Source organism: Mytilus edulis, chromosome 3 (assembly GCF_963676685.1).
Source record: "Mytilus edulis chromosome 3, xbMytEdul2.2, whole genome shotgun sequence".
Lineage (NCBI taxonomy): Eukaryota > Metazoa > Mollusca > Bivalvia > Mytilida > Mytilidae > Mytilus > Mytilus edulis.
Genome location: NC_092346.1, coordinates 25491046 through 25515365, shown reverse-complemented (window position 1 = coordinate 25515365; position 24320 = coordinate 25491046). Strand labels below are relative to the sequence as shown.

At 31.6% G+C, this 24320-nt stretch overlaps 2 protein-coding genes across 4 annotated transcripts in view; one reads left to right on the top strand and one right to left on the bottom strand.

Moving 5' to 3' along the window:
• Positions 1-10262, bottom strand: part of LOC139516060 (glycogen phosphorylase, muscle form-like) — a 31930-nt gene extending 21668 nt beyond the window's left edge. For 2 of the 3 annotated variants that reach the window (XR_011662909.1, XM_071305875.1), the window contains exons 1-2: positions 9869-10262; positions 658-759 (exon numbers count right to left, since the gene is read on the bottom strand). Coding sequence is in view for 2 of the 3 variants with exons in the window: in XM_071305875.1 (XP_071161976.1) it covers positions 658-759; positions 9869-10114 (348 nt within the window). In the remaining variant the exon portion in view is untranslated. Of the gene's footprint in view, positions 1-541; positions 601-657; positions 760-9868 lie in introns of those variants that run through there. The other variant, XM_071305876.1, reaches the window with a different exon arrangement.
• A 366-nt stretch (positions 10263-10628) lies between these two features.
• LOC139516059 (CCAAT/enhancer-binding protein zeta-like) overlaps positions 10629-24320 on the top strand; it is a 29155-nt gene continuing 15463 nt past the window's right edge. Inside the window, exons 1-8 of the mRNA XM_071305874.1 lie at positions 10629-10754; positions 14221-14325; positions 14760-14812; positions 16274-16496; positions 17127-17238; positions 17644-17832; positions 18598-18665; positions 21886-22011. Of these exons, the coding sequence (XP_071161975.1) occupies positions 10680-10754; positions 14221-14325; positions 14760-14812; positions 16274-16496; positions 17127-17238; positions 17644-17832; positions 18598-18665; positions 21886-22011 (951 nt within the window). The 5' untranslated portion in view covers positions 10629-10679. The remainder of the gene's footprint in view (positions 10755-14220; positions 14326-14759; positions 14813-16273; positions 16497-17126; positions 17239-17643; positions 17833-18597; positions 18666-21885; positions 22012-24320) is intronic.

Here is a 24320-nt window from a genome sequence, read left to right as displayed (position 1 = left end):
ACATGATCACTTTAATCCAAGACTAAAGATGATGTTTTTTAGGGTACATTTCACTAGTCCTGATTCTTCTACTTACTTAAGTACTGAACCTATCAACATACCTGATATAAAGCTACATCACATGATGATTGTATTCCAAGATTGAACATATTTTCTAGGCTACATTTCACTAGTCCTGATTCTACCTTACACTTTACGTAACCTATCAACATACTGTGGATTCATTTATTTTCGTGGGTATCAATTTTCGTGGTTTGAGGAAAACTTGCATATTCGTGGATATTTAATTTCGTGGTTTTGACAAAGTATGCATATATTCCTTTGAAAAAATTTGCAATTCGTTGAATATTTAAATTCGTGGTTTCCCGGTACCCACGAAATCCACGAAAATTGGTATCCAACGAATAATAATGAATCCACAGTACCTGATATAAAGCTTCATTGCATGATGATTGTATTCTAAGACTGAAGATGATGTTTGCTAGGGTATATTTCACTAGTCCTGATTCTACTGTATGCCTTACTGAACTTATCAACATACCTGATATAATGCTTCATCACAGGATGATTGTATTCCAAGATTGACCATAGTGATGGCTAGGGTACATTTCACTTGTCCTAATTCTACTGTACACCTTACTGAACTTATCAACATACCTGATATAATGCTTCATCACATGACGATTGAATTCCAAGATTGACCATAGTGTTAGCTAGTGTACGTCCCATGTAGAACTCCAAAGATAAGTAATATACTCTCTGAAATTAAAAATAATTTTGATAATAAATAACTTTAATTTCATAATTCTTTTTTTTTCTATTTTCTTTTTTGCTTTAGAAAGCATTTTTTTGTAGCTTCAGAACAGAATTTGGTCAATTATTCTCAAGGACTATTTTTTTCTTTCAACCCCAGATTAATTTATTGTTGGTTGTTTAACAAGCAGTGGCAAAAATTTCATACATTTTCAGGACGAGTTCAAGACCAGAAAGTTAAGATATATATACTTTAGAATGTACATATACATGTATATATAATGCCTATGAAAATCAACTTAACAAATTAACAAGTTATAGCGGATCTCAGTCTTTACTTTCTGGGGCTAGAACCTATACTTTTCCTTCTTAAATATTTAATTAATAAGCAGACCATGCATTATTACAAAATTATTAAAACACAAATATATATATCTGAGGTTGTTGGAATTTTCAAGGGATGTAATATTAAACATAAGATCTTAAATCTGATTCACTACAAGTTGCTCCCAAATTCATCAGGATATTGACACATATTATTTTATCCTATAACTATTAGGCCCTTTCTATTATCAAGAGATTTAAATGTCCCGACTAAAGGATTACTGTACATATATATGTTTGGCAGGTTCACAAATAATGTACAAAAAAGACAGAAATCTAAAGGTATAAATATGAATAAATGGAGATGTCGGGTATATTTTTTCAATGAGACAGCATCCTACCTATACAATAAATACAAGACATCCAGAAGTCAATGAAAAACCTTCATCACTAACATTTCGTTAAGTTTTAAATCACTAAAGGAATATAAAGTACAATGTATCTAATAATTTAACAGATACTATAAAAGATCTACATGCATCATCAACACCTAGTTCCCAGTTGTAAAACATCAAGATATAAATCATGTCAAACTTGGTTTGAAGTACTGGTTTAAAGCTTGTAAATTTTACTGTGATAATTATCAATATATATATAAGACATCTAGACTATCAACTAGAGGTCGACATATTGAAAAAGGACAATGAAAAATGTGCATATATAGATATAGGAAGATGTGGTGTGAGTGCCAATGAGACAACTCTCCATCCAAATAACAATTTAAAAAAAGTAAACCATTATAGGTCAATGTACGGCCTTCAACACGGAGCCTTGGCTCACACCAAACAACAAGCTATAAAGGGCCCTAAAATTACTAGTGTAAAACCATTCAAACGGGAAAACCAACGGTCTAATCTATATAAAATTTAAAAAACGAGAAACGAGAAACACATATAAATTACATAAACAAACGACAACTACTGTACATCAGATTATAGGCCACTTTAGAGTATAAAATAAGGAAAGGTTCATACTTGTATGTATGTGATTGCCAACCTAAAGCAAATTAACATCAATGACCTTGATGTTCTCTTTTTTTCGACCACTGTTATAATAGTTCAAGGTTTTTAAATGTTTTAGCAATATTTCAAGGCAACTTTAAAACATTTCCAGGTTTAACTTATATTAAGTAACAGGTAAATATCCCAACTGAACTAGATATTGATAAATGTGTCAATGACTTCTTATTACATTTTTTTTTAAATCCAAAATAAATCATTAGAATATAATATTAAAATACACCAAGTGATTAAAATACACCAAGTGAAAAGTACACATCATTAAAAGATTGTAGGTCTTGTTTAATACTTGTTTATGTTTGGGTTGTTTGCTTGTTCCTGTTATTTATGATGATTTAGCAGATTATACCCATACTCCCACAGTTTTTTATAACTTACTAAATATAGTGATTTCGAAAAGTTTAATCCTTTTTATATTCTGCACGAATGGATGAAAATCAATACTGTTTATATATACATATATCATTGTTGTTTAAAAAGATAAAATGATATTGTCTTTTGTTTAATTCATTCCCAAAGGAAAACATTACCACCTTAAGTCTATTATGTTCAACATATAGCTTACACTTTTATTTCTACAGATTTCAAAAACTGGGATAAAAAACCCTGTTTAGTAAATAGACTGTTTAAACGATGCAGGCAATAGTACTATAAAATTAGTAAAAGAAACTGTCAAGAGGCAAACGTTGCAGGCAATATTGCTATAAAATTCATAAAAGAAACTTGCATGAGCCATTCTTGACATATATAATTTTTATTTATTATGAAATCAGATAGTTTGCCAGTCATTCCTAAACCAATTATCAATGTCAACTTTGTTCTTGTTTTTTTTTTTAAACTCTCTAAATTCTAACATGAAAAAACTTATCCCACATACTTGGGTAGTCTGTGAAAGATTAAAAAATAACTTTATAAAGCCCAAATATTTCAAAAGATCTTAGGATTAGGGCCTCACCAGTTTTGGGCACAGAAAGATAAATTCAGTGTATATAACAGAAATACACATTCATTTGCACATGTTTTATCACAAAAAAATAGTAATAAATAGTTATCACACACTCTTATAAGATGTCTTTTTAAAAATAATGCCAAACAGCAGTTTCCTTTAAACAGGTATATTATGACTAATATTTTTTTCATTTGCAATATTTTTTATTTTTCAGAAAACATTTGGGATCCATGTCGGAGTAGCTTTTGACATCAACAGAATTCCTGTTTTATTCTATATATATAAAACCATAAAAAATGGTCCAAGTCTTGATTTTCATTTACTAGCACTTCATTTTATTTTCATGCAATACATTAAACCAAAAATTAACATGGTTTGGCCTATTGCATTTACAGATCTATGTTCTACAAGTACATATAACTCTGTAATTGCAAGAGAAAGGAGGTTACCTTAACATATATATTTTTTATAATTATGTATATCATCATTTATGTATGCCACACTTTCTCAATCCGGTCAACTATCTACAGAAAATAACGGAAAACTTCTATGGACTTGGAAAATTATTGGAAAAGTACAGCTCAACTTGTGGCTAAACCAGTTCCTAACACCATAATAGTTATTGGATATCTCCAATCAAGTATTATTGTTATTGAATATAAATAGACTCAGACTGGTACTAGTCTAAACTGGGTGGAAGTTTAATGAACCGTAGCACACTAAATGTCATTACATGTACAGGAGATCTTATTGTACCTTTAGCATTTCAATGCACACTCAGAATATAATAGTATTACACAAATGATTAATGCATTAATGTTTTTTTCTTTTTATTGAAATAATATAGCACCTAGGACACAAATGTAATCATGTTTTTATACTACGTAATTCTAATTATGATTAATGAATTCACACGAAGTGACATTTCATTTGTAGAAACTTTTCTACATGTCTTAAGCTGGGATGATATTAATTTATATTTGGGTGAAATTTTAGCATGGTTAGGCTCCCCAAAAATTATTAAACTAAAGGTGTAAAAACGAAAATGTTAATCTGCATTTACAATTAACAAAATTTGCCTTATTTTAGTATTTTTAACGGTTTTCGCCTCTTTAGCCCCAATTTTTGAATGCATGACTTGAAATTCTTTAACAAGATTATGTATTTTAACAAAGATGTATTCTTTGCTTAAATCTGGGGATATATCATATATCATAACTATTTTGAGAGTAACTCTACTCAAAACTAACTCCAGGACAATGTGTGTACCGGTATACGTGTATACATGTACATGTGCACAGACCAAAGAGGGTAAGCAGTTGGCTTTGAATTTAAAAATGCAGACAGAATATTCATTTAAAAGTAAGAATGAAATCTGGAAATCAGTGATATGCTTAGAAATTGACAATAATACCTTCATATTTCATTTATTTATTTTCACCTGAAGTTTCTTCGATATCTGCTGTGCATTGATTACATAATACCAAAATAAAATTAATCTTTTTCACAGATCGGGTTTATGCTATATGAACCAGTCCTTTCTACTTACAAGTTCTATGCAAATAACTTCTAACAAATTAAAATCTATTTTTCAATGAGTTCAATGCAAGTTTATCTAATAGACCAGAGAATGGAAACACTTAATGTGTCAAAGGGACAACAACCCAAATAAAGAGCAGAAAAAACAGTCAAAGGCCGCCAATGGGTCTTGAATGCAGCAGGAAAATTAAAACTGTTTAAAAAATATCAACTTTACAGTTATTGCGTCTTACATGTCTTAAAAATCCTTCTGTGGGAAATTTTCAATGTTTTAAGTTTTCAAAAGCTGGCACCAACATGAAAAGTACTGTATTTTTAAAACTTTCCTTAATATTTTTTGTTGGCATACTTTTCTGATAATAAATTAAAAATCTTATATTTGGAAATAATCTACTTAGCAGCAAATATCTACATGATATAAATAGAATAATTAAGATTTAATAAAAAAAAAATATGATAATACATGTTTGTACAACAGTTTAACAAAAGGACAAAGAAGACATTATTTAAGCTGACATCCTCTTCACCATACAGCCACTTTACACTATAATGTACAATCTTGGTACATAATATAAATGATTGTCTGTCTCTAAGTGAATATGACATATACAGGATATAAGTAGTATCTATGTACATACAAAAATGCACTCATTGTGAAGAGTGAAAACTATACTGTATCCAATACTACAATGTAGTTTATCTCTTTCCTGTTCTTAGTTTTTTTTGGTGATAGTTCAATGTACTTGTTTATTCATTAATAGTGCTCCATCATGTGCACATTTCCTATTTTTTTATACAATTAATCACACATGGGTAAAAAAAATGTATAAACACTATAGGTCATTGGCCTTGGGCCTCTAAAATACTCAAATAAAGTTTTCAGAAAAATCTCTCAAATCATTTGTTCAGATAATATTAAAAAAACAATGTGTATACATGTACTGTGAATTTGACTAAACTGCTAAGACAGCTTATTTGTAAAAGTATGTGTCATATAATATCACCTGCAGAGTGGATACAGGGGATTCCACTGTACATGTACATCAAGTAAATTTGCATTGCATCTGTGACATGAGAAAATAATGTGAAAGATTATAATAACCCAGTTATTGCGCTTACAATAAAGGCACTTCACTGGGGCATAGATCATGCATGCAGTTTTATGTTACAGTGTACACATTTCATACATGTGATTCTTCCGGCGGGAGTTAAAATCTCCCGCTTTTCAGACCCTCTTCCGTCCCTCCCGTTAAAAATTGAAATCTTCCGCTTCGAAAATGTCAATCTCGAAAATATTTCAGTAGACATTTCTGTTTACAAAATAGATACGGACAGGGAAAAAGTCAGAGAAACTCAAAATTGATATGGGAAAAGTCCGAGAAAAGCGGGAGTTTCCTGTAATGAAATTTGTGTCAAAAAGGTAAATAGGAAAATAGCCTCGAGTAATCAAGAAAGGTGTTAAGGATTACACTGTATATACAACAATAAAAGATGATTGGCATTTACCTAGTAATCAACTAGCTAGTTAAATATACGTATAAACATCAATTTTGATGCTGTTAAAAACATGGAACAGACTTAGTTTATACTGAACCTTAAAGACAATAAAATCAACTCAAATATGATATGTATGGCTCGTTTTCTATCAAAGCCAATGGAACACCTTTACATATTAAAGTGTGTTTGTCTTATAATTTGACAAAATGCAAACTGAATGTTATCACCAAATACCCTAGCATCAAGTTAAAGAAGACAAAGTATCTAAGCCAAATTTAACAAGAGGCTGTCACAACGACAGCAAACCCGATTTATTAACATTTATTTGTGTCCTGGCAATATCACAAGAACCATAACTGATGAATGCTGAAAGTGAAAATCGTCGATATCAAATTTGACCTCCATTTTGTAGTCAGTATCAACATATTAAAATTTGAAAAGCTTAGATTGAATGGTTCATTAGTAAATGCAACAACGTGAATGGAAACACCATTTTACGATCTTTCAAGAACCATAACTCCTGAACGGTAAAAGTCAAAATCGTCATTATTGAACTTGACCTCTATTTTGTCATCAGTAACAACATATAAAAATTTCAAAAGCTTTGGTTGAATGGTTTATAGAAAAAAAAATGCACGGACACGACTGGAAACTCCATTTTTCAATCTTTCAAGAACCATAACTCCTGAACGGTAAAAGTCAAAATCGTTGATATTGAACTTGACCTCCATTTTGTCATCAGTAACAATATATTTAAATTTGGGAAGCTTTGGTAGAACAGTTCATGCGTAAATGCACGGACACGACTGGAAACTCCATTTTTCAAACTTTCAAGAACCATACATTTTGTAACTCCTGAACCGTAAAAGTCAAAATCCTCATTATTGAACTTGACCTCCATTTTGTCATCGGTAACAACATATTAAAATTTGGGAAGCTTTGGTAGAACATTTCAAGCGTAAATGCACGGACACGACTGGAAACTCCATTTTTCAATCTTTCAAGAACCATAACTCCTGAACGGTAAAAGTCAAAATCGCCATTATTGAACTTGACCTTCATTTAGTTGTCAGTAACAACATATTAAAGTTTTAAAAGCTTTGGTTGAACGGTTCATGAGTTAATGCACGGACAACATTTGATTGCCGCCCGCCCGCCCGCCCGCCCAAACTCCAGCTGAAAATTTCCAAATCTCCAGTTGTGGCTTGACAACTGTGTCACATGTCTGCAGTTTAGTCAAGTTTTAATTGTGTCAACTATCTACCTTTTGCACTCTGTCTCCAGTATGTAATGAAATAAATAGACTATGAACAATGATGAAGTACATGAAGTCCAATAACCATAAACATGATAAAGTCTTGAAAGGCTATTTCATTTTTTTTTTTTATTAAGCAACAATGTTTAATATATTTTAGAATATATATACTTCACAAGATCTTCACTTCACCATGTTCACAGAGTATAAATAGCCTTTCAAGACATTATAATTATTTGGACAATGTATACTGTATGAAAATTGAAGGTGTGCATACAGTGTATTTTCTTTAGAGAAGAGAATTACATATTAAACTTAACAGAACAAAATTCCTTTGACATATACATGTACATCTACTTGATATCAATATGTGTAATTGTGTCAGGACATGAGGCAAATGTCAACTTTTAAATTTTCTAACAGAATATCCCATTTTGAAATGTCATAATGCATTGTAATGTTTTGTGTATTATAGCCCAAACTAAAATTTTGAATATTGCATTTGTTTACTTGTTTAGGTCAAATAAGACTAGGACAATAAAAGCAACTTTTGGTAGAAGACTTTTCAAGAAAACAAATGATAGATTGATCCCTCTAAAAATCTGCATCTCACAATAAAGGAATTAAACCAATAAACAATACGGTATTCAGAAAAATTTCTAATCAAAAGTCATAGCCTCTTACTAAACTATTTGCACTTTGCAATAATTCCCTTGAATGAAAAAAAATTGGCTCAGTAAATTTCAAATCCCATATCCAGGACTAAAACAGGATACTATATGTACATGTACATGTATGACCATGATAACATATTTGGGTGAAAATCCCCAACCTGTTAATTTCTCAGGGGAATTACTGAAATAAGTGATTTTTAAATCACTTATTTGAGTAGCAAATTTGAGGTTTTGTCACAAATTTGGATTTTGTAGTTTTTTCAAAATTTTAAACACATAGATTTAAATAGTATCTTTTAATTAGTAAAATTTAAAAAAAAAGAACTTTTTGCTTCTTTTTAAGTAGCAAGTTTTATGCCTATGATGCTATCATTTAGCTGAAAATTAAATTTTAGTTGAAAAAATTCTATAATAATGGCTTTACATAATGAACTAATACTTTCTTAAAAGATTTTTCCCAGTAGTGGGAGTATTTTTCCTATGAAGTTCAAGGTTTCATCTTTCAGATTATGTAATAAAATTCTACTGTTCGTGATAAAAATTTCACTGTTCAGGAGTGTTGAAATTAGTGGGGGTTATTAAAAGAATGATACTTAAACTAAAGAAGTGATTTCTGGGAAGGAAATTGATGTCTGATACTTAAACAAGTGATTTTTATGTCATTATCCTAGATTCAGTACAAGGTCATCACCTGAAATGACCTGGTCATCCTAGACAACACAGATGTTGGTTCTGATAAGTTTAGCAACATAATTAGTCCCTGGATCATTAGTATTCTATATTTAAAGCTACAATAAAATTAAATCACTTCTTCTAGTGATTAATTTGTACTACTTAAATAGGTGATTATTAAAGAAAGACAACTCTTACTTCCAACCTTTATGGAAATAATGTTACTTGAATCAGTGATTTAGAAAATCACTTATTTAAGTAAGTCCCCTGACTGATGAACCCTTTTGTTGTTTCGTTGCTAAATATATTTGAAAATTTAAAATTTAAAATTTTACTAAAAATCCAAAACCAAATCCATTGCCCCAGGTACATTTAACATGATATACTCTAACATTTGACATTTGAGTACTTACTTAATGGATACATGTAGGAGATAACTGCATGCATTACTACATGTCAACGTTATTTCCTAAAGCAAGTTATTAAATAAAATTATTGTCCACATCAGTTCAAAATTACATGTACTACATAAATATGGACTATTCAAGCACACCTTCATGGGTGTGCTTGACTTAATTGACACACACAATTTCTTTAGATTGTAAAAATTGTTCAGGACTTTTTGTAAATAATAAATGCTAGCACAACAAGCAAATCAAATGAGTAAACTATATTAAAAATGTTACGATGAAAATCTTTGCAATAGATATTGTAGATTTTCTGCAAAAAAAGGCTTGATTTGCAGTGGCGGATGCAGGAATTTTCGAAAGGGGGGGTGCTAGCCCAGGGCAAAGGGGGGGTGCAGGGGGGGTGCAAACATATGTCCCGATTCAAATGCATTGATCGGCCAAAATAAAGGGGGGGTGCGGACCCCCGGAACCCCCCCTCTGGATCCGCCACTGATTTGCCAGTGCCACATAATTTCAGAAACCTATTTTCTTATTAAAAATTTAAATGAACGAAACAATAATTTATATTGCTGTGATCAAACTCCACTATGTACAAAATCTAATGTCTCTTGTCTTCATTTTTTGCACCTTAAAATTTTTGTAATCCATGTAGCCTTGTTGGCCTACAAATTAAAATGGGTCATCAACCTTTTTCACTTTAAATTATTTAAACTTACCTTTGGGTCTTTTTCATAATAATGTTGCTGTGTACGAATCCAACGTCCTACTAAATGGTCCCTTATTGTATGTGCAAGTGCTAAATAGTAATCTCTTGGTGTAGCAACATTCCTATCCTTCACTATAGTATAGTGGAGATGCCTATTGAATGCTTTCTTCAAATCTACAACATTTTCTACCGGTGCAATTCCTCTTATACTAATTTGCTTGCGTCTGTCATGGTCAGTCTGAGGTTTAGCAGCCATGATGATTTTAATCTACACCTTCAAACTGCTGATCTGCAATATTCAGTTCCTAAATATCGAATAAATCAGAGTAATGTCGACCTTCCCAAGGCCAGTTTCCTCGTCAAGGTTGACAACCGGAAGTAAATTACAGATTCAATTCGGGGATTAGTAAAATCCGGAAATTTAGCTGTAACGTGTCTATTTATGTTTTTGGTAGCAAAGTATATTGCTGTTCGTTTTCCAATTTTTCATCAATTAATGTTTTACATATAAAACAATCAATTTTTCAAAGTGCAATATTTTTTCCTTACACCCAAACCAACGTTTATTAACTTATGATTGTAGACTTTAATGTATTGTCAGACTAATATATATTTTATTTCTTTAATTATCTAATGTGTGCCATATATTTACTGTTAAGATGATAATCAAAACAAATGTACAATTAAAAATACGGGCATATTAAGAAAGAAATGAAATCCAGTTGTACCAATTAGTTAAGCGGACGTCATCGAAAGCCCCCAATAAGTTGCTCGAAATTGTTTTAAAATCTACACTTCATTGTTGTGCCGTGGATGTCAACATGTCCAAAAAAGTTTCACGTGTTTCAAAAAAAGAGATAGATTTAGAGTTTATAGAGGCTCTTGGTGGCGAAAAGGTTAGGTCCTTAAAATATCATTGTAATCAGAATTCTTTATAGCGAAATATACGTATTGTTGTCAATGAAATTTTGTATGCATTTACATGATTTAGATCTCGTTTCAAAAATTGTTGAAAAAATATAGAAACATATATACATATGAATTTCGAAAATGATAATTATAAACACTTTCATTAATCCGTCCGTTCGATTTCTTGTTTGAATTGTTTTTACACAAGGTTGGCAAAAAAGTGGTGAATACTAGTATTGACCATGCCAGTGGTAATTACCGGTAAATACCGTGAAATACTGGCAATTACCGGCAAATACTGGTCGATTGAAATTTTGGGTGTACATTACTATTAAAACCAATCTTCTACCTGGTCATTTTACTGTTAGTACTGAATAATGAAAGTGTTAAAAGTCATTTTAAATGTTCTCATTTCTATTTTTATTGTAAATTCTTAATAAAGAGTGATTTACAATGACTTTTTTGTACAAAAGATATAAAAAGTTTTGTCCCTGCCAAGGGAACTCATCAGTTGACTTTGACACAGGATATAGCATTGCAATCATTACATTTTTACCATCATGTATCATTGTACAGCGGATATAGGTACTAATCAAGCGGGCATGATCGATTTTGAACTGACACGGTAAAGAAAATCTGTGTTTTGTTTTCTACAAATGTAAACATTCAGTGTACATTTCTCAACATCTGAAATTCCTGCTCCAAAATAATTTTCGCATCGATTTTTCCTATTTATAAGACATATTTTATATTCTAATAAGAACAATTGACTTTTAAATGCGCAAATAGTTGTGAATGTCAACATCAACTTTCAATGTCGATACAATTGTGGAGACATTTACATGTTTTACCTGAAAGAAAGCTAATATAGGGCAAAAGTAATAGTTACCAATCATAAACCTACCTGTGATTACTCATTCCTTGAAACTTTTTGGGTAATAAAAACGAGTATGAAAATTGTGTTTTTGTGTACGGTGTACTGCAACTTAACTATGCACCATACAGAAAGATTTATGTGGTCAGCTAAACACCGTACACAACGCTTCTTTTCAGAATCAAATATTAAAAAAAAACATATATATGCACGAAAGATTTCAATGCCAATTATTGATACAACTATACTTATTACACACGCACAGTGGCCTTCTATCAGAAAAAAGAGTTGCAATGAATATCATGAATATAGAATTATATCGGATGAGACGAGTGCCAACTTCTTTGACAAGTATTTGGACATGTTTTTAGTAATCGTTCTTGTTTTGGGAAAATAATGAGACATCTCTTATCATCAATCGACCAAATGATTTTTTAAAACAACAGTTATGTTTAGATTGCGGTACACATTGATCTTATGTGAACAAAACAAATATTTTCGTTACTGTGTGAGGTCAAAATCGATCACGACGGCTTGGTTAGTACCTATATATACGCTGTACTGATGATACACAGTGATTACAGAAGCCATAAGAGAAAAGGTCTTAATACCATCTATTTCCTGTAGAAAGATGATTTTTGTCTTACATTTAAAAATAGACTAGAAAAATTTTATTGTTTAAGGGCATCTTCTAATATCCCTTTTATTACTTTCAATCCATGTTTTGTCATCATTTATTGGGGGCTGTTGTTTCAGTAATTTAAAATTATCACACCTAGTAATGCCAGGTGATAGCTATATAGGTAATATGACACCTGTAACTTCATTTACCTGTATTTACCTGTAAAAAATATGCATTTTCAATAAAAAAAATAATATCTGGATTTATAAATACATGTATTGAAATAATTAATATGTCTTTATTATTTATATATCTAAAGTATGCCATAAAATAGTTTATAAGGACTAAATTTGGAGGTATAAGAGTTTAAGATGAATAAAACATATGAAATTCATTCATTTATATCAGCTGAAACATGCTTAAAGATAAATAATTAGATATATTCTACTTTTTATCAAGTTTTTACTTCAATAAATAGTAAAAACCACAATGAAAATTTCAATTGACCTGCAGTATTTGCCAGTATTGACCACTTGAAGAGTATTGCCCGGGGCGGTTAATACCAGTAAATACCAGGGGTGGTAAATACCGCCCAACCTTGTTTTTACATGCATATGCATGTGCATGTATGTCGTTTCAAGGTCTACAGCTGACTATGCCATATGGGTTTTGCTCATTGTTGAAGACCGTACATGGACCTATAGTTGATAACTTCTAGGTCATTTGATCTCTGGTTGAGTCTTGTCTCATTGGCAATCATAGCACTAGAATTGTTTTTACATGCATGTGCATGTATGTCATTTCAGGGTCTTTTAGTTTTACCATTGTTTACAGCTGACTAATATGCCATATGGGTTTTGCTCATTGTTGAAAACTGTACAAGAACCTATAGTTGTTATAGGTTTATATCTTTCAATCCGTAATGTTTACAGCAATAAATGTCTAGAAAAGCCAATAATATGCAATTTATAAAACATTATTTTGGTATATTACAAACTCATGTATTTGGGTCTGTTACCAACTTCATATGAATGATTCTATGTTTGATAGTATTAATGCAATCATCATACATGTATATAGATATATGAAGATGTGATATGAGTGCCAATGAGACAACTGTCCATCCAAGTCACAATTTGTAAAATTAAACCATTATAGGTCAAATTACGGTCTTCAACAAGGAGCCTTGGCTCAAAACGATCAACAAGCTATAAAGGGCCCAAAAAATTACAAGGGTGAAACCTTTCAAATGGATAAACAAACGGTTAATCTATATAAAAACTGAGAAACAAGAAACACTCATGAATCCCATCAACAAACAACAACAACTGAACATCAGGTTCCTGACTTAGGACAGGTGCAAACAAATGCACCGGGATGATCATCAAATTGAGAATAGAAACACGGAATGTGTCCAAGAGTCAACAATCTGGTCAAAGAGCAGCCAAATGTCACAAAGGGTCTTCACCAGTGTGAGAAAAATCCTCAGAGGCAGAATTCAGCTGACTCCTAAACAAAAATGTGTAGTAGTTAACAGAAAATAGATGTCACACTAAACTCTGAAACATATAAATGAACCAAAATAAATGTTTCAGAGCTTAAAAATCGAGGATGCTTGATAAAAATTTCCAAACCTATCTGAGGTACATATTAAACATATTACATTTTTAACTTGGGTTTCACTTAATTTCTTTCCTAAATATGTAATATGATTATTTCACCTTGAATTTCTTAAAGTTATTATTGAGCAGAACAATTTAATCCATACATGTACAAATGCTCAATCGGACAGATGATATTCCACTGTAAACATGATCTAACATATCTCCTTTACAGTTTAGATGAGACGTTTTAACACATTTGCCATTTAGTCAGTCTATATCTGTTCTTTATCATTGTTAATAATTTTATATTTCATAGCCATGATATTGATAGATTGAATGTTTCTCTGTTTCAGGGTGATCTTGATTTGCTAGAGGATTTAGATGATGATGAAGATGAAAATGAAGACCTTGATGACTTTGATGTTGATATGGATGCAGATCCAATCAAAAGAGATGAGGTATAATTAAGAGCCACGTGTAATTAATATGATAGTCCCCCATCACAACATTCTGAATTTCTGATTCAATAAAAAAAGCTGAGGAAAAAATATTTAACTTCATTTTTGTACCTGTAATTGATTTAATAGTCACCATCTGCACACCATGACAAAGTCTGGGTTATTTGGAGGAATTTACTAAAAGCTAAAAATGATCAGCACATTTGCCATTTAGTCTTAAATTAAATTGTTTAAGATTATAACTGAATAGGTCTAGATTTCTTTTAAATCTTTCTCTGCAATTGGAATATTTTACACAATGAAGTTTGTGTGTGTAAATGCTATAGTATAACACCTGTACTCAAACATTTTTAATTTTGTTATGTATAAGTTTTTATATTGACACTCTTTATTTTTTATAATATACATGTACCGGTATGTTTGTTTTTTTACAGCTGAAAGATTTTATCAAACAGTTAGGAATAAAGGAACACCGTGATGGCGAGGGGTAAGATATTTAACACAACATGATTTTATTTTGTAAATATCAGTAACTGTTCAAATATTGGAAGAAGGCATACATAGATATAGGAAGATGTGGTGTGAGTGCCAATGAGACAACTCTCCATCCAAATAACAATTTATAAAAGTAAACCATTATAGGTCAATGTACTGCCTTCAACATATACCTTGACTTACACCGAACAAAAAGCTGTATATAAGATATGTGGTATCCATCTTTGTCATAAAATCTGTACATGCATTGCAAAAAAACACACAAAAAATTAAAGCAAAGGAATAACACTTTTATTGTTGTGCTTCATCTCAAAGTCACAGCGAGGCCTTCAACACTTGTATAAATTAAATCTTTAAACAATGGCTACATAACACAAAATAATATAAAAAATGGTAAGTACAGGCATTCTTGAAAAAGATGTCCTCAAAGTAAGTTATGACTGTTTTGGTAATGTTCATAGAGAATCAATGAGGAAATTTGGTGGGTATTTTTTTATAAAAATCAGTGAAAAAAAGATTTGAGCAGACAAAATTTATTACTTACGAAAATTCTTGACTGCTTTTAAAAAGGGATAGATATCATGCAGGATAAATCTATTCTAAAGAATATTTAGCAGAAAAAAATCCAATGCTAAATGTAACTAACACAGTGGAATGAACAAAAGATTATGTATAAGCACAGACACTAAAATAGTTCTTGTTATTGAAAACCTGTCTAAACTGGACACATTATAGAGTTATTTAACCTATACATGTATACATGAACACCTGTCTAATCAAAACATCAGAATCTTCTAGTTCCCAAGTGTATAAAATGAACACAGGTTGTATGCAATCATTGTCTGTTAATGAAAAGAGGAGGTATCAAGGAGGCATTAAAAACATAACTTTTGTTAAATAAAAAAAGTAAATAAAGATGATCTGGAAGAGCATGCAGTTTATGTTCCACTCTTTACAAAATTTGCAATCTTCCAAAAAAAAACTATAGATAAAGGAATCTTAGATTATTAGGACTATAATTTATTTGTTCATGGTTATATGTCTTGACCCATTTCCTTGAATTCATATGTTTGTAAATATACTGCAATAGACATCTTTCGAGTTAAGTACTTCACATGAAAATATTGACAATTACCCCCTTTTATGGCGTCATTTATCAATTAGGGGGACCGTTCTGATTATCAATTATAAAAATTTAATTTGCCCAATAATTTGAGCATTATAGCATGATATTTTTTTAACTGCTTGCTCGACATGGGAAGGTAGTGATGTTGTCTCTAAATGCATGAATGATGTTCATAAAACCAAAGTTTTGATGGAAATGCAACAAAGTCTAAAGTGGTTTATTAACAGGTATTGGTAATTTTTTGCCACCTTATTGTGATTCTTAGTTTACTTGTTGTTTAATAAAACTTAAAGGTTTTTCTTAATGAAAAAAATATTTGACTTTCAGGAAAAAAGAAAAGAAGAAAAAGCTGTTAGTTATGAAACCAGAAGAAGAAGAAGAAGTTAAACCAGAAAAATCAAGTAAAAAGAAGAAAAAGGAAAAAATCCAGCATGATGAAGTGTCAAGTACCACTGCAAGAGTCACCTTTGATTTGGCTGCACACATGAAAAATTACAAACCTAGGCCGTACTTAGTGGTAAAATCTGGACAAAACTGGATGGATATTCAGGTGTGTAAATTGCCGTTGATACCCTACTCAAATGTAACATGTCTATCTTTGTTTGTTGTAGTAGTGCTTTCAAGTGATAAATATACACCACAGAGACCATATCTCTTATATTTATAACTATAGGAAATCATTGCAAATAATAACAGCCAATTATTAAGTGTCAAGATTTTTTGTTTTAGACGTGAATTTGATAAAGAGATATTTTAGAAATTATCTGATGTTTAAACCAAAATTGCTCGATTAAAGGTTAAGGTTAGCAAGCTGTTTCACCGGAGCAATGTTGATGTCATAATGTTTACAAGTTTGAATATCTTGGTAAATTTTCATGTTTCACAGCAAGAAAAATTAAATATATCTATGAGTTAGAGTATAAGTGGCACTTTGAATTACCATTGATAGACAAAGCTTTCAACTGCTTCATAACCCTTGGACGTTTGGTTGTGAATTTTTTGACAGGAAAGGTTTCAAATTTTGATTGCATATTATAAATATAGCATTTCCTGATATCTCAATAGTTCGTCTCATGTTTGTGTCTTTTGTTAAACAATTGTGATCATAGATGCACACACAAATTTCTGAATTAACTGTAAAAATCCTAGTTCAAATACAATTAAACATTTGTTGTTGCAGGCACCTGATGATAAAGTTAGGATGAAACAAGACCATAGCCGAGAGTTAGAACAACAAATGGAGAATTTTGCATCTAAGTTGTTACAGGATGAAGTAGCAGTTTATAACAAACGTCAGTATTTACAATAAATCCTAGCTTCAAATGAGTACAATGAAAGGATAATAAAAATAAATCTCAACCTTTTAATTTGAATCTCAAATTATATGCTGGAAGGAAACCCATTTGATTAAACTTGTGTAATTTACCAATTTTACCAATTTTCTGTCACTTCAATGGTGAAAAAAACACAACAACACTTAGTGTGGTGTATGTGAGTGTGCTTACAAAGGGTTTTTGATTCCAACTGTAAATGACTATATTACGGTTAAATATCAAAGAAAACAACATGTATTCAGATCTGCTTAAATATTTTCTTCATAGAAGTCTCTCCAAACTCTGAAGATTTAAAAAAAGTTAACACCTTTGATTAAAGTATGTAATATGAATAATTAATTGTATAAATCATTTGGCTTGCAGAACGTGAAGCCAGTAAAAAGTCTGATGTAGGATGGATTAAAACAGTTTTGTCATCTGGAACTCTGGGAGATAAAATAGCAGCCCTTACACTGTTGGTTCAGGAATCACCTATACAGAATTTGACAAGTCTAGAATCATTGATAAACATGACAAAGAAAAAGGGAAAGAGAGAATGCATGATGGCTGCAGGTATGTTAATTGCATTTATTAATAAGATGATTTCTCTATCAGTTTTGTTTACACGGGTGGTTAATAATTGTTTTTTACTTCTTTTGTGCCTCTGTCATTCATTAATCTTGGCATCTACATGATATAGGGTAAATCTTGGTCATGGCAAAAAGAACTGTTGTCAAAACCTGTTTTATGCCGATAGATGATTAAATATCTTCACTCTTTTAGATTTCATAAAATTCTGCTGATACTCATATTTATCACCCCTTCTTAAACAGTGTTCATTCCAGAAATTAGCAAATTTTTTTTGGTAAATAATAAATTAATCAATAATGGGGCATATATTATGAGTTTAATGTTGCATGGATTAGAAACAGAGGCAAAGAAAATTTCAAAATATATTTGATATGCACTTTTCAGTTTAAATTCAACAATAACTAAATTCTGATTGAAGAGGAAAATTGCTATAATTTTGGTAAATTCTATCAAGTGAGTTTCTTACATTTTTGAGTTAGGAAACTGATTTTCCCAATTAGCAGACCATATGATTAAAGGAGCTGTGGGGTCTACCTCATTGAGATAGCAACCTTACAACACAAAAAAAACAAAAGTCTGGTTTTTTTTTATTAAATTTTTGTTGGATTGCTGTCTCATTAAAATTTTTCTCCCAAATCACCTTTTATTTGTACATATGTTAATAGATTGACATGAATTTTAAACTTCTGAACAGTTTATTCTACTTACTGGAGATGTGAGTTTTAAATTCTTCCCCTTATTTTTCAGATACCACAAAAGAGCTGTTTCTAACGTATCTACTACCAAATGATAGGAAGTTACATACGTTTGATCAGGTAATTAATATTGATGAATAATGACACAAACAAAATGCGTACTGCTATTATCCTTATCCATTTAAGTTAGTTTTTAGCTCACCTGGCCCGAAGGGCCAAGTGAGCTTTTCCCATCACTTTGCGTCCGTCGTCCGTCGTCCGTCGTCGTCGTCCGTCGTCCGTCGTCGTCGTCGTCCGTCGTCGTTAACTTTTACAAAAATCTTCTCCTCTGAAACTACTGGGCCAAATTAAACCAAACTTGGCCACAATCATCATTGGGGTATCTAGTTTAAAAAATGTGTGGCGTGACCCGGCCAACCAACCAAGATGGCCACCATGGCTAAAAATAGAACATAGGGGTAAAATGCAGTTTTTGGCTTATAACTCAAAAATCAAAGCATTTAGAGCAAATCTGACATGGGGTAAAATTGTTTATTAGGTCAAGATCAATCTGCCCTGCAATTTTCAGATGAATCGGACAACCCATTGTTGGGTTGCTGCCCCTGAATTGGTAATTTTAAGGAAATTTTGCTGTTTTTGGTTATTATCTTGAATATTATTATAGATAGAGATAAACTGTAAACAGCAATAATGTTCAGCAAAGTAAGATTTACAAATAAGTCAACATGACCGAAATGGTCAGTTGACCCCTTTAGGAGTTATTGCCCTTTATAGTCAATTTTTAACCATTTTTCGTAAATCTTAGTAATCTTTTACAAAAATCTTCTTCTCTGAAACTACTGGGCCAAATTAAACCAAACTTGGCCACAATCATCATTGGGGTATCTAGTTTAAAAAATGTGTGGCGTGACCCGGCCAACCAACCAAGATGGCCGCCACAGCTAAAAATAGAACATAGGCGTAAAATTCAGTTTTTGCCTTACAACTCAAAAACCAAAGCATTTAGAGCAAATCTAACAGTAGTAAAATTAATTATCAGGTCAAGATCTATCTGCCCTGAAATTTACAGATGAATCGGACAACCTGTTGTTGGGTTGCTGCCCCTGAATTGGTAATTTTAAGGAAATTTTGCTGTTTTTGGTTATTTATCTTGAATATTATTATAGATAGAGATAAACTGTAAACAGCAATAATGTTCAGCAAAGTAAGATTTACAAATAAGTCAACATGACTGAAATGGTCAGTTGACCCCTTTAGGAGTTATTGCCCTTTATAGTAAATTTTTAACCATTTATTGTAAATCTTAGTAATCTATTACAAAAATCTTCTCCTCTGAAACCACTGGGCCAAATTAAACCAAACTTGGCCACAATCATCTTTGGGGTATCTAGTTTAAAAAATGTGTGGCGTGATCCGGTCAACCAACCAAGATGGCCGCCACGGCTAAAAATAGAACATAGGGGTAAAATTCAGTTTTTGGCTTATAACTCAAAAACAAAAGCGTTTACAGCAAATCTGACATGTAGTAAAATTGATAATCAGGTCAAGATCTATCTGCCCTGAAATTTTCAGATGAATCGGAGGACCTGTTGTTGGGTTGCTGCCCCTGAATTGGTAATTTTAAGGAAATTTTGCTGTTTTTGGTTATTATCTTGAATATTATTATAGATAGAGATAAACTGTAAACAGCAATAATGTTCAGAAAAGTAAGATTTACAAATAAGTCAACATGACTGAAATGGTCAGTTGACCCCTTTAGGAGTTATTGCCCTTTATAGTCAATTTTGAACCATTTTTTGTAAATCTTAGTTATCTTTTACAAAAATCTTCTCCTCTGAAACTACTGGGCCAAGTTCATTATAGATAGAGATAATTGTAAGCAGCAAGAATGTTCAGTAAAGAAAGATTTACAAACACATCACCATCACCAAATTTGAAAACACAATTTTGTCATGAATCCATCTGCGTCCTTTGTTTAATAGACCAAGGTGAGCGACACAGGCTCTTTAGAGCCTCTACTTTTAGGAAATTGAAGTATCTACCATTTACTTCACAATTTAGTTTCCCAAATTGTCATACTGTTAATTGGTTATGCATTGCTAGCATTGAATATAGCATGCTGTGAAAAAAACTTAATGGGTGATTTTGTGATATATTGAAATTTGAGCTAGAAATATACCGGTAGATACATTTTTTTTTGCTGTGCATGTACTGATTTTGAGTCATGAATGGATACTCAAATATCCTAAGTTTTTTTATTACTTGGTCAGACTTTTTTGCTTTGCTCTAATTGTGCTTCTTAGGGGCTGGTGCAATAAGTGATTATGACCTTCATTCAAAATTCAAACAAATGTCTCTACTTAATATGTCTGTAGAAATTGAGGTGGTGTTGGTTTCATAAATTTATTATGTAAGCAATCGATGAAGTTCACTTTTATTTCATGATACATACTAGAATAACATATTCTTTTCGCCATTCGGCAGAAGAGATGGTATTTGTTTTATTCAAACATGTGACATTTTCTGTAATGAATTGTGATTAAGATACCCTTGTTTATACTGACTGAATTTTTGGGCAACCAAGACAAGAAACAAGTTTTACTTTAACCTCAACAGATTTATTTACTTTTTTCCTTCAAATTTATATAGTAAGTATACTAATACACTATACAGTAGTTTATTAATTTAGGAATATGAAAAAATTACAGAGTATAAAGGCTGTCTCTATAAAACAAATATGGTAAAAAGAAAAATCACAAAAATACTGAACTCCGAGGAAAATTCAAAACAGAAAGTTCCATATCAAATTGCAAAATCAAAAGCTCAAACACATCAAATGAATGGATAACAACTGTTCCTGACATGGTTTAGGCATTTTCTTATGTAGTTAATGGTGGATTAAACCTGGTTTTATAGCTAGCTAAACCTTTCACTTGTATGACAGTCACATCAAATTTGATCATATTGACAACAATGCGTGAACATAACAAACAGACATAATAGGTATAAATGTTAAAAATAGGGGTACAGCAGTCAACATTGTGTTTTAATCTTAATCACTATAAAAACAAACAAATATGTAACAAAGAAGCACAAAATGTACCCAGATAAAAGGGGGTAACCACCTAAAGAGACAAATTAAAAAAAAATTCACTTGCATTTCATCTATGCAAAATATAGATGTCATCAACAATACATGTATTTGAGATTTGGAAGTGTATTTCCTTGGTCCCATATGTATGTTTTTATGGAGCAGCACACCATTTTCCTAAACTACTCAAGAGTTAGTAAATTCACTGTAAAACAAAATTATGCATTTTTAGATATCTTTCCATTTCAGAATCCTTTATCCAGTTTAGGAGAGCTGTCAGGTGGGAACAAAGACACCATTGACAAATATTTGATGGTGTGGTACTTTGAATCTAAACTTAAAGAACATTACTCTAAATTTGTCAATGCAATAGAGGTAATTGTTAAAGTATTTAAGCAAAATGAACTTCTTCTTCTGTATTATTGTATGACTTATTGCACAAGGCATATACATGTGTATGTGTTTCATTTAAATCATTTGTTCATCCATTTCTAGTTATACCCCACGCAACGAAGTTGCGCAGGGGATAATGTTTTTGACCCGTCCGTCCGTCCGTCAGTCCGTCCGTCTGTCCGTCAGTCCGTCAGTCCGTCCGTCAGTCCTGTTTCTTGTCATCGCAACTCCTCTCAAACCACACAACAGAATTTCACGAAACCTTTTCAGATAATAAGGACATACTATGTAGTTGTGCATATCGACGGGAAATTGCGATTCAATTTTTTTTCTAGGAGTTACGCCCCTTTGAACTTATTTACTTTAATGTACTACTGCAACAGTTTGTCATCGCAACTCCTCTCAAACCACACAACAGAATTTCACGAAACCTCTTCAGATAATAAGGACATACTATGTAGTTGTGCATATCGACGGGAAATTGCGGTTCAATTTTTTTTCTAGGAGTTACGCCCCTTTGAACTTATTTACTTTCATGTACTACTGCAATAGTTTGTCATCGCAACTCCTCTCAAACCACACAACAGAATTTCATGAAACTTTGTAGATAATAAGGACATACTATGTAGATGTGCATATCGACAGGAAATTACGGTTCAATTTTTTTCTAGGAGTTACGCCCCTTTGAACTTATTTGCTTCAATGTACTTCTGCAACAGTTTGTCATCTCAACTCCTCTGAAAACACACAACAGAATTTCATGAAATTTTGTAGATAATAAGGACATACTATGTATATTGACAGGAAATTATTATTCAATATTTTTTCTTATACTTATTTAATTTCTCCAATGACAATGTGGGGACGTGGGGTATGTGAGCGTGCTCACTAAGGTTCTTTAATTTTCCAAAAGCATCATTAGCACACAGTACGATTGTGTGGGGTTTTTTTTCCTTACAAGAGTTATACAAATGGTTTTGTACAGAGGTTTTTTGGGAGGTAAAATTGAAATCAATAATGTGTTTCCAATCAAAATATCTAAAGTAAACTAATAGCTGGTTGGAAATATATTATTCTAAGGCCAAAAAAAAATATATGTCTGTTTCCTGCTGCCAAGGCAAAAAAATCAGGGTCTGTAGGTCGGGATTTTTTTTTTTTATTATTATTTTTCCGGAATTGAATAAAAAGATCTAGGGTTGGGGGCTTTGAGTCGGGCTCGGTCAGGAAACAGGAAACAGACAAATATTTTTTTTTTGGCCTAATAGGGTATATAAAGATTTTGAAATCAATCAAATGAACTCTGTAGTCTTCAAGACTATTTAAAAAAGCCATTTTCATTCTGGAACATTTGTAAAAAAATAATGATATTACGAGGTACAATTATTCAATATAAGTAATTATAAATGAGACAGCTACTAAAACAGTACCTATTATTACAATTTTATAGGAAAAATGAATAATTCTTATATCATTTGCATATCTATAAATACTTGAATTGGATTGGTCAATTAGAATATTTCTCATGGTTTACACTTCGATAAACCATGTTTCCGAAACTACTTTCGTAATCTATTCATGCGCGATACACATTCTTGCTAGGATACTGGGATTTTCAGCAAATTGAGATTATAAAACAATTGCATAACAGTTGTTTCTATTCTAATGCATATATAACTAAAAAAAAAGAAAGAAAATAAATGCCTAAAGCTTCAAAATTGTATAAAAATAAAATTTTAATAAAATTCCGCGAAATTTCATGAAGGATTTGGCGAATTTCGTCATGGCAAAACACGTCACATGAATGAAAATTTTCAAGGGAAAGATTATTTCGTTACGTGTACGCTTCAAATTCGGATAATATCTATATTAAATGAAGTTTTTGAGGTAGGTGCTATTTGATTTTAGATTCTGTTGCATTTATCGGACATTTATGGTTTTTAGAAAGTCAAGATGGCGGCGTACTCTTTCAACGTATATTTGTTCCACCTGACATAAGTTCCAATGGAAACTTTGTTATAAACATTGTCATAATATCTATTCCTGTTGGAACAAATATTCTATACCATTTATTCCGTTAGGAACATAAACTGTAATATTTATTCCAGTGGAAATGATAATCCAGAATATTTTTTCCTTTTGGAACTTATATTATGAAGGAACTTCTATTCCATGACAACTCCTTAGTTACGACATGCCATTGTGCTTTTGATGGCAAATATAGTAGCCGTCAAACAAATAATGTAAATTGATAACGGCGTATGTTTGGCTGAAGAATTATAAGGATTAAACAC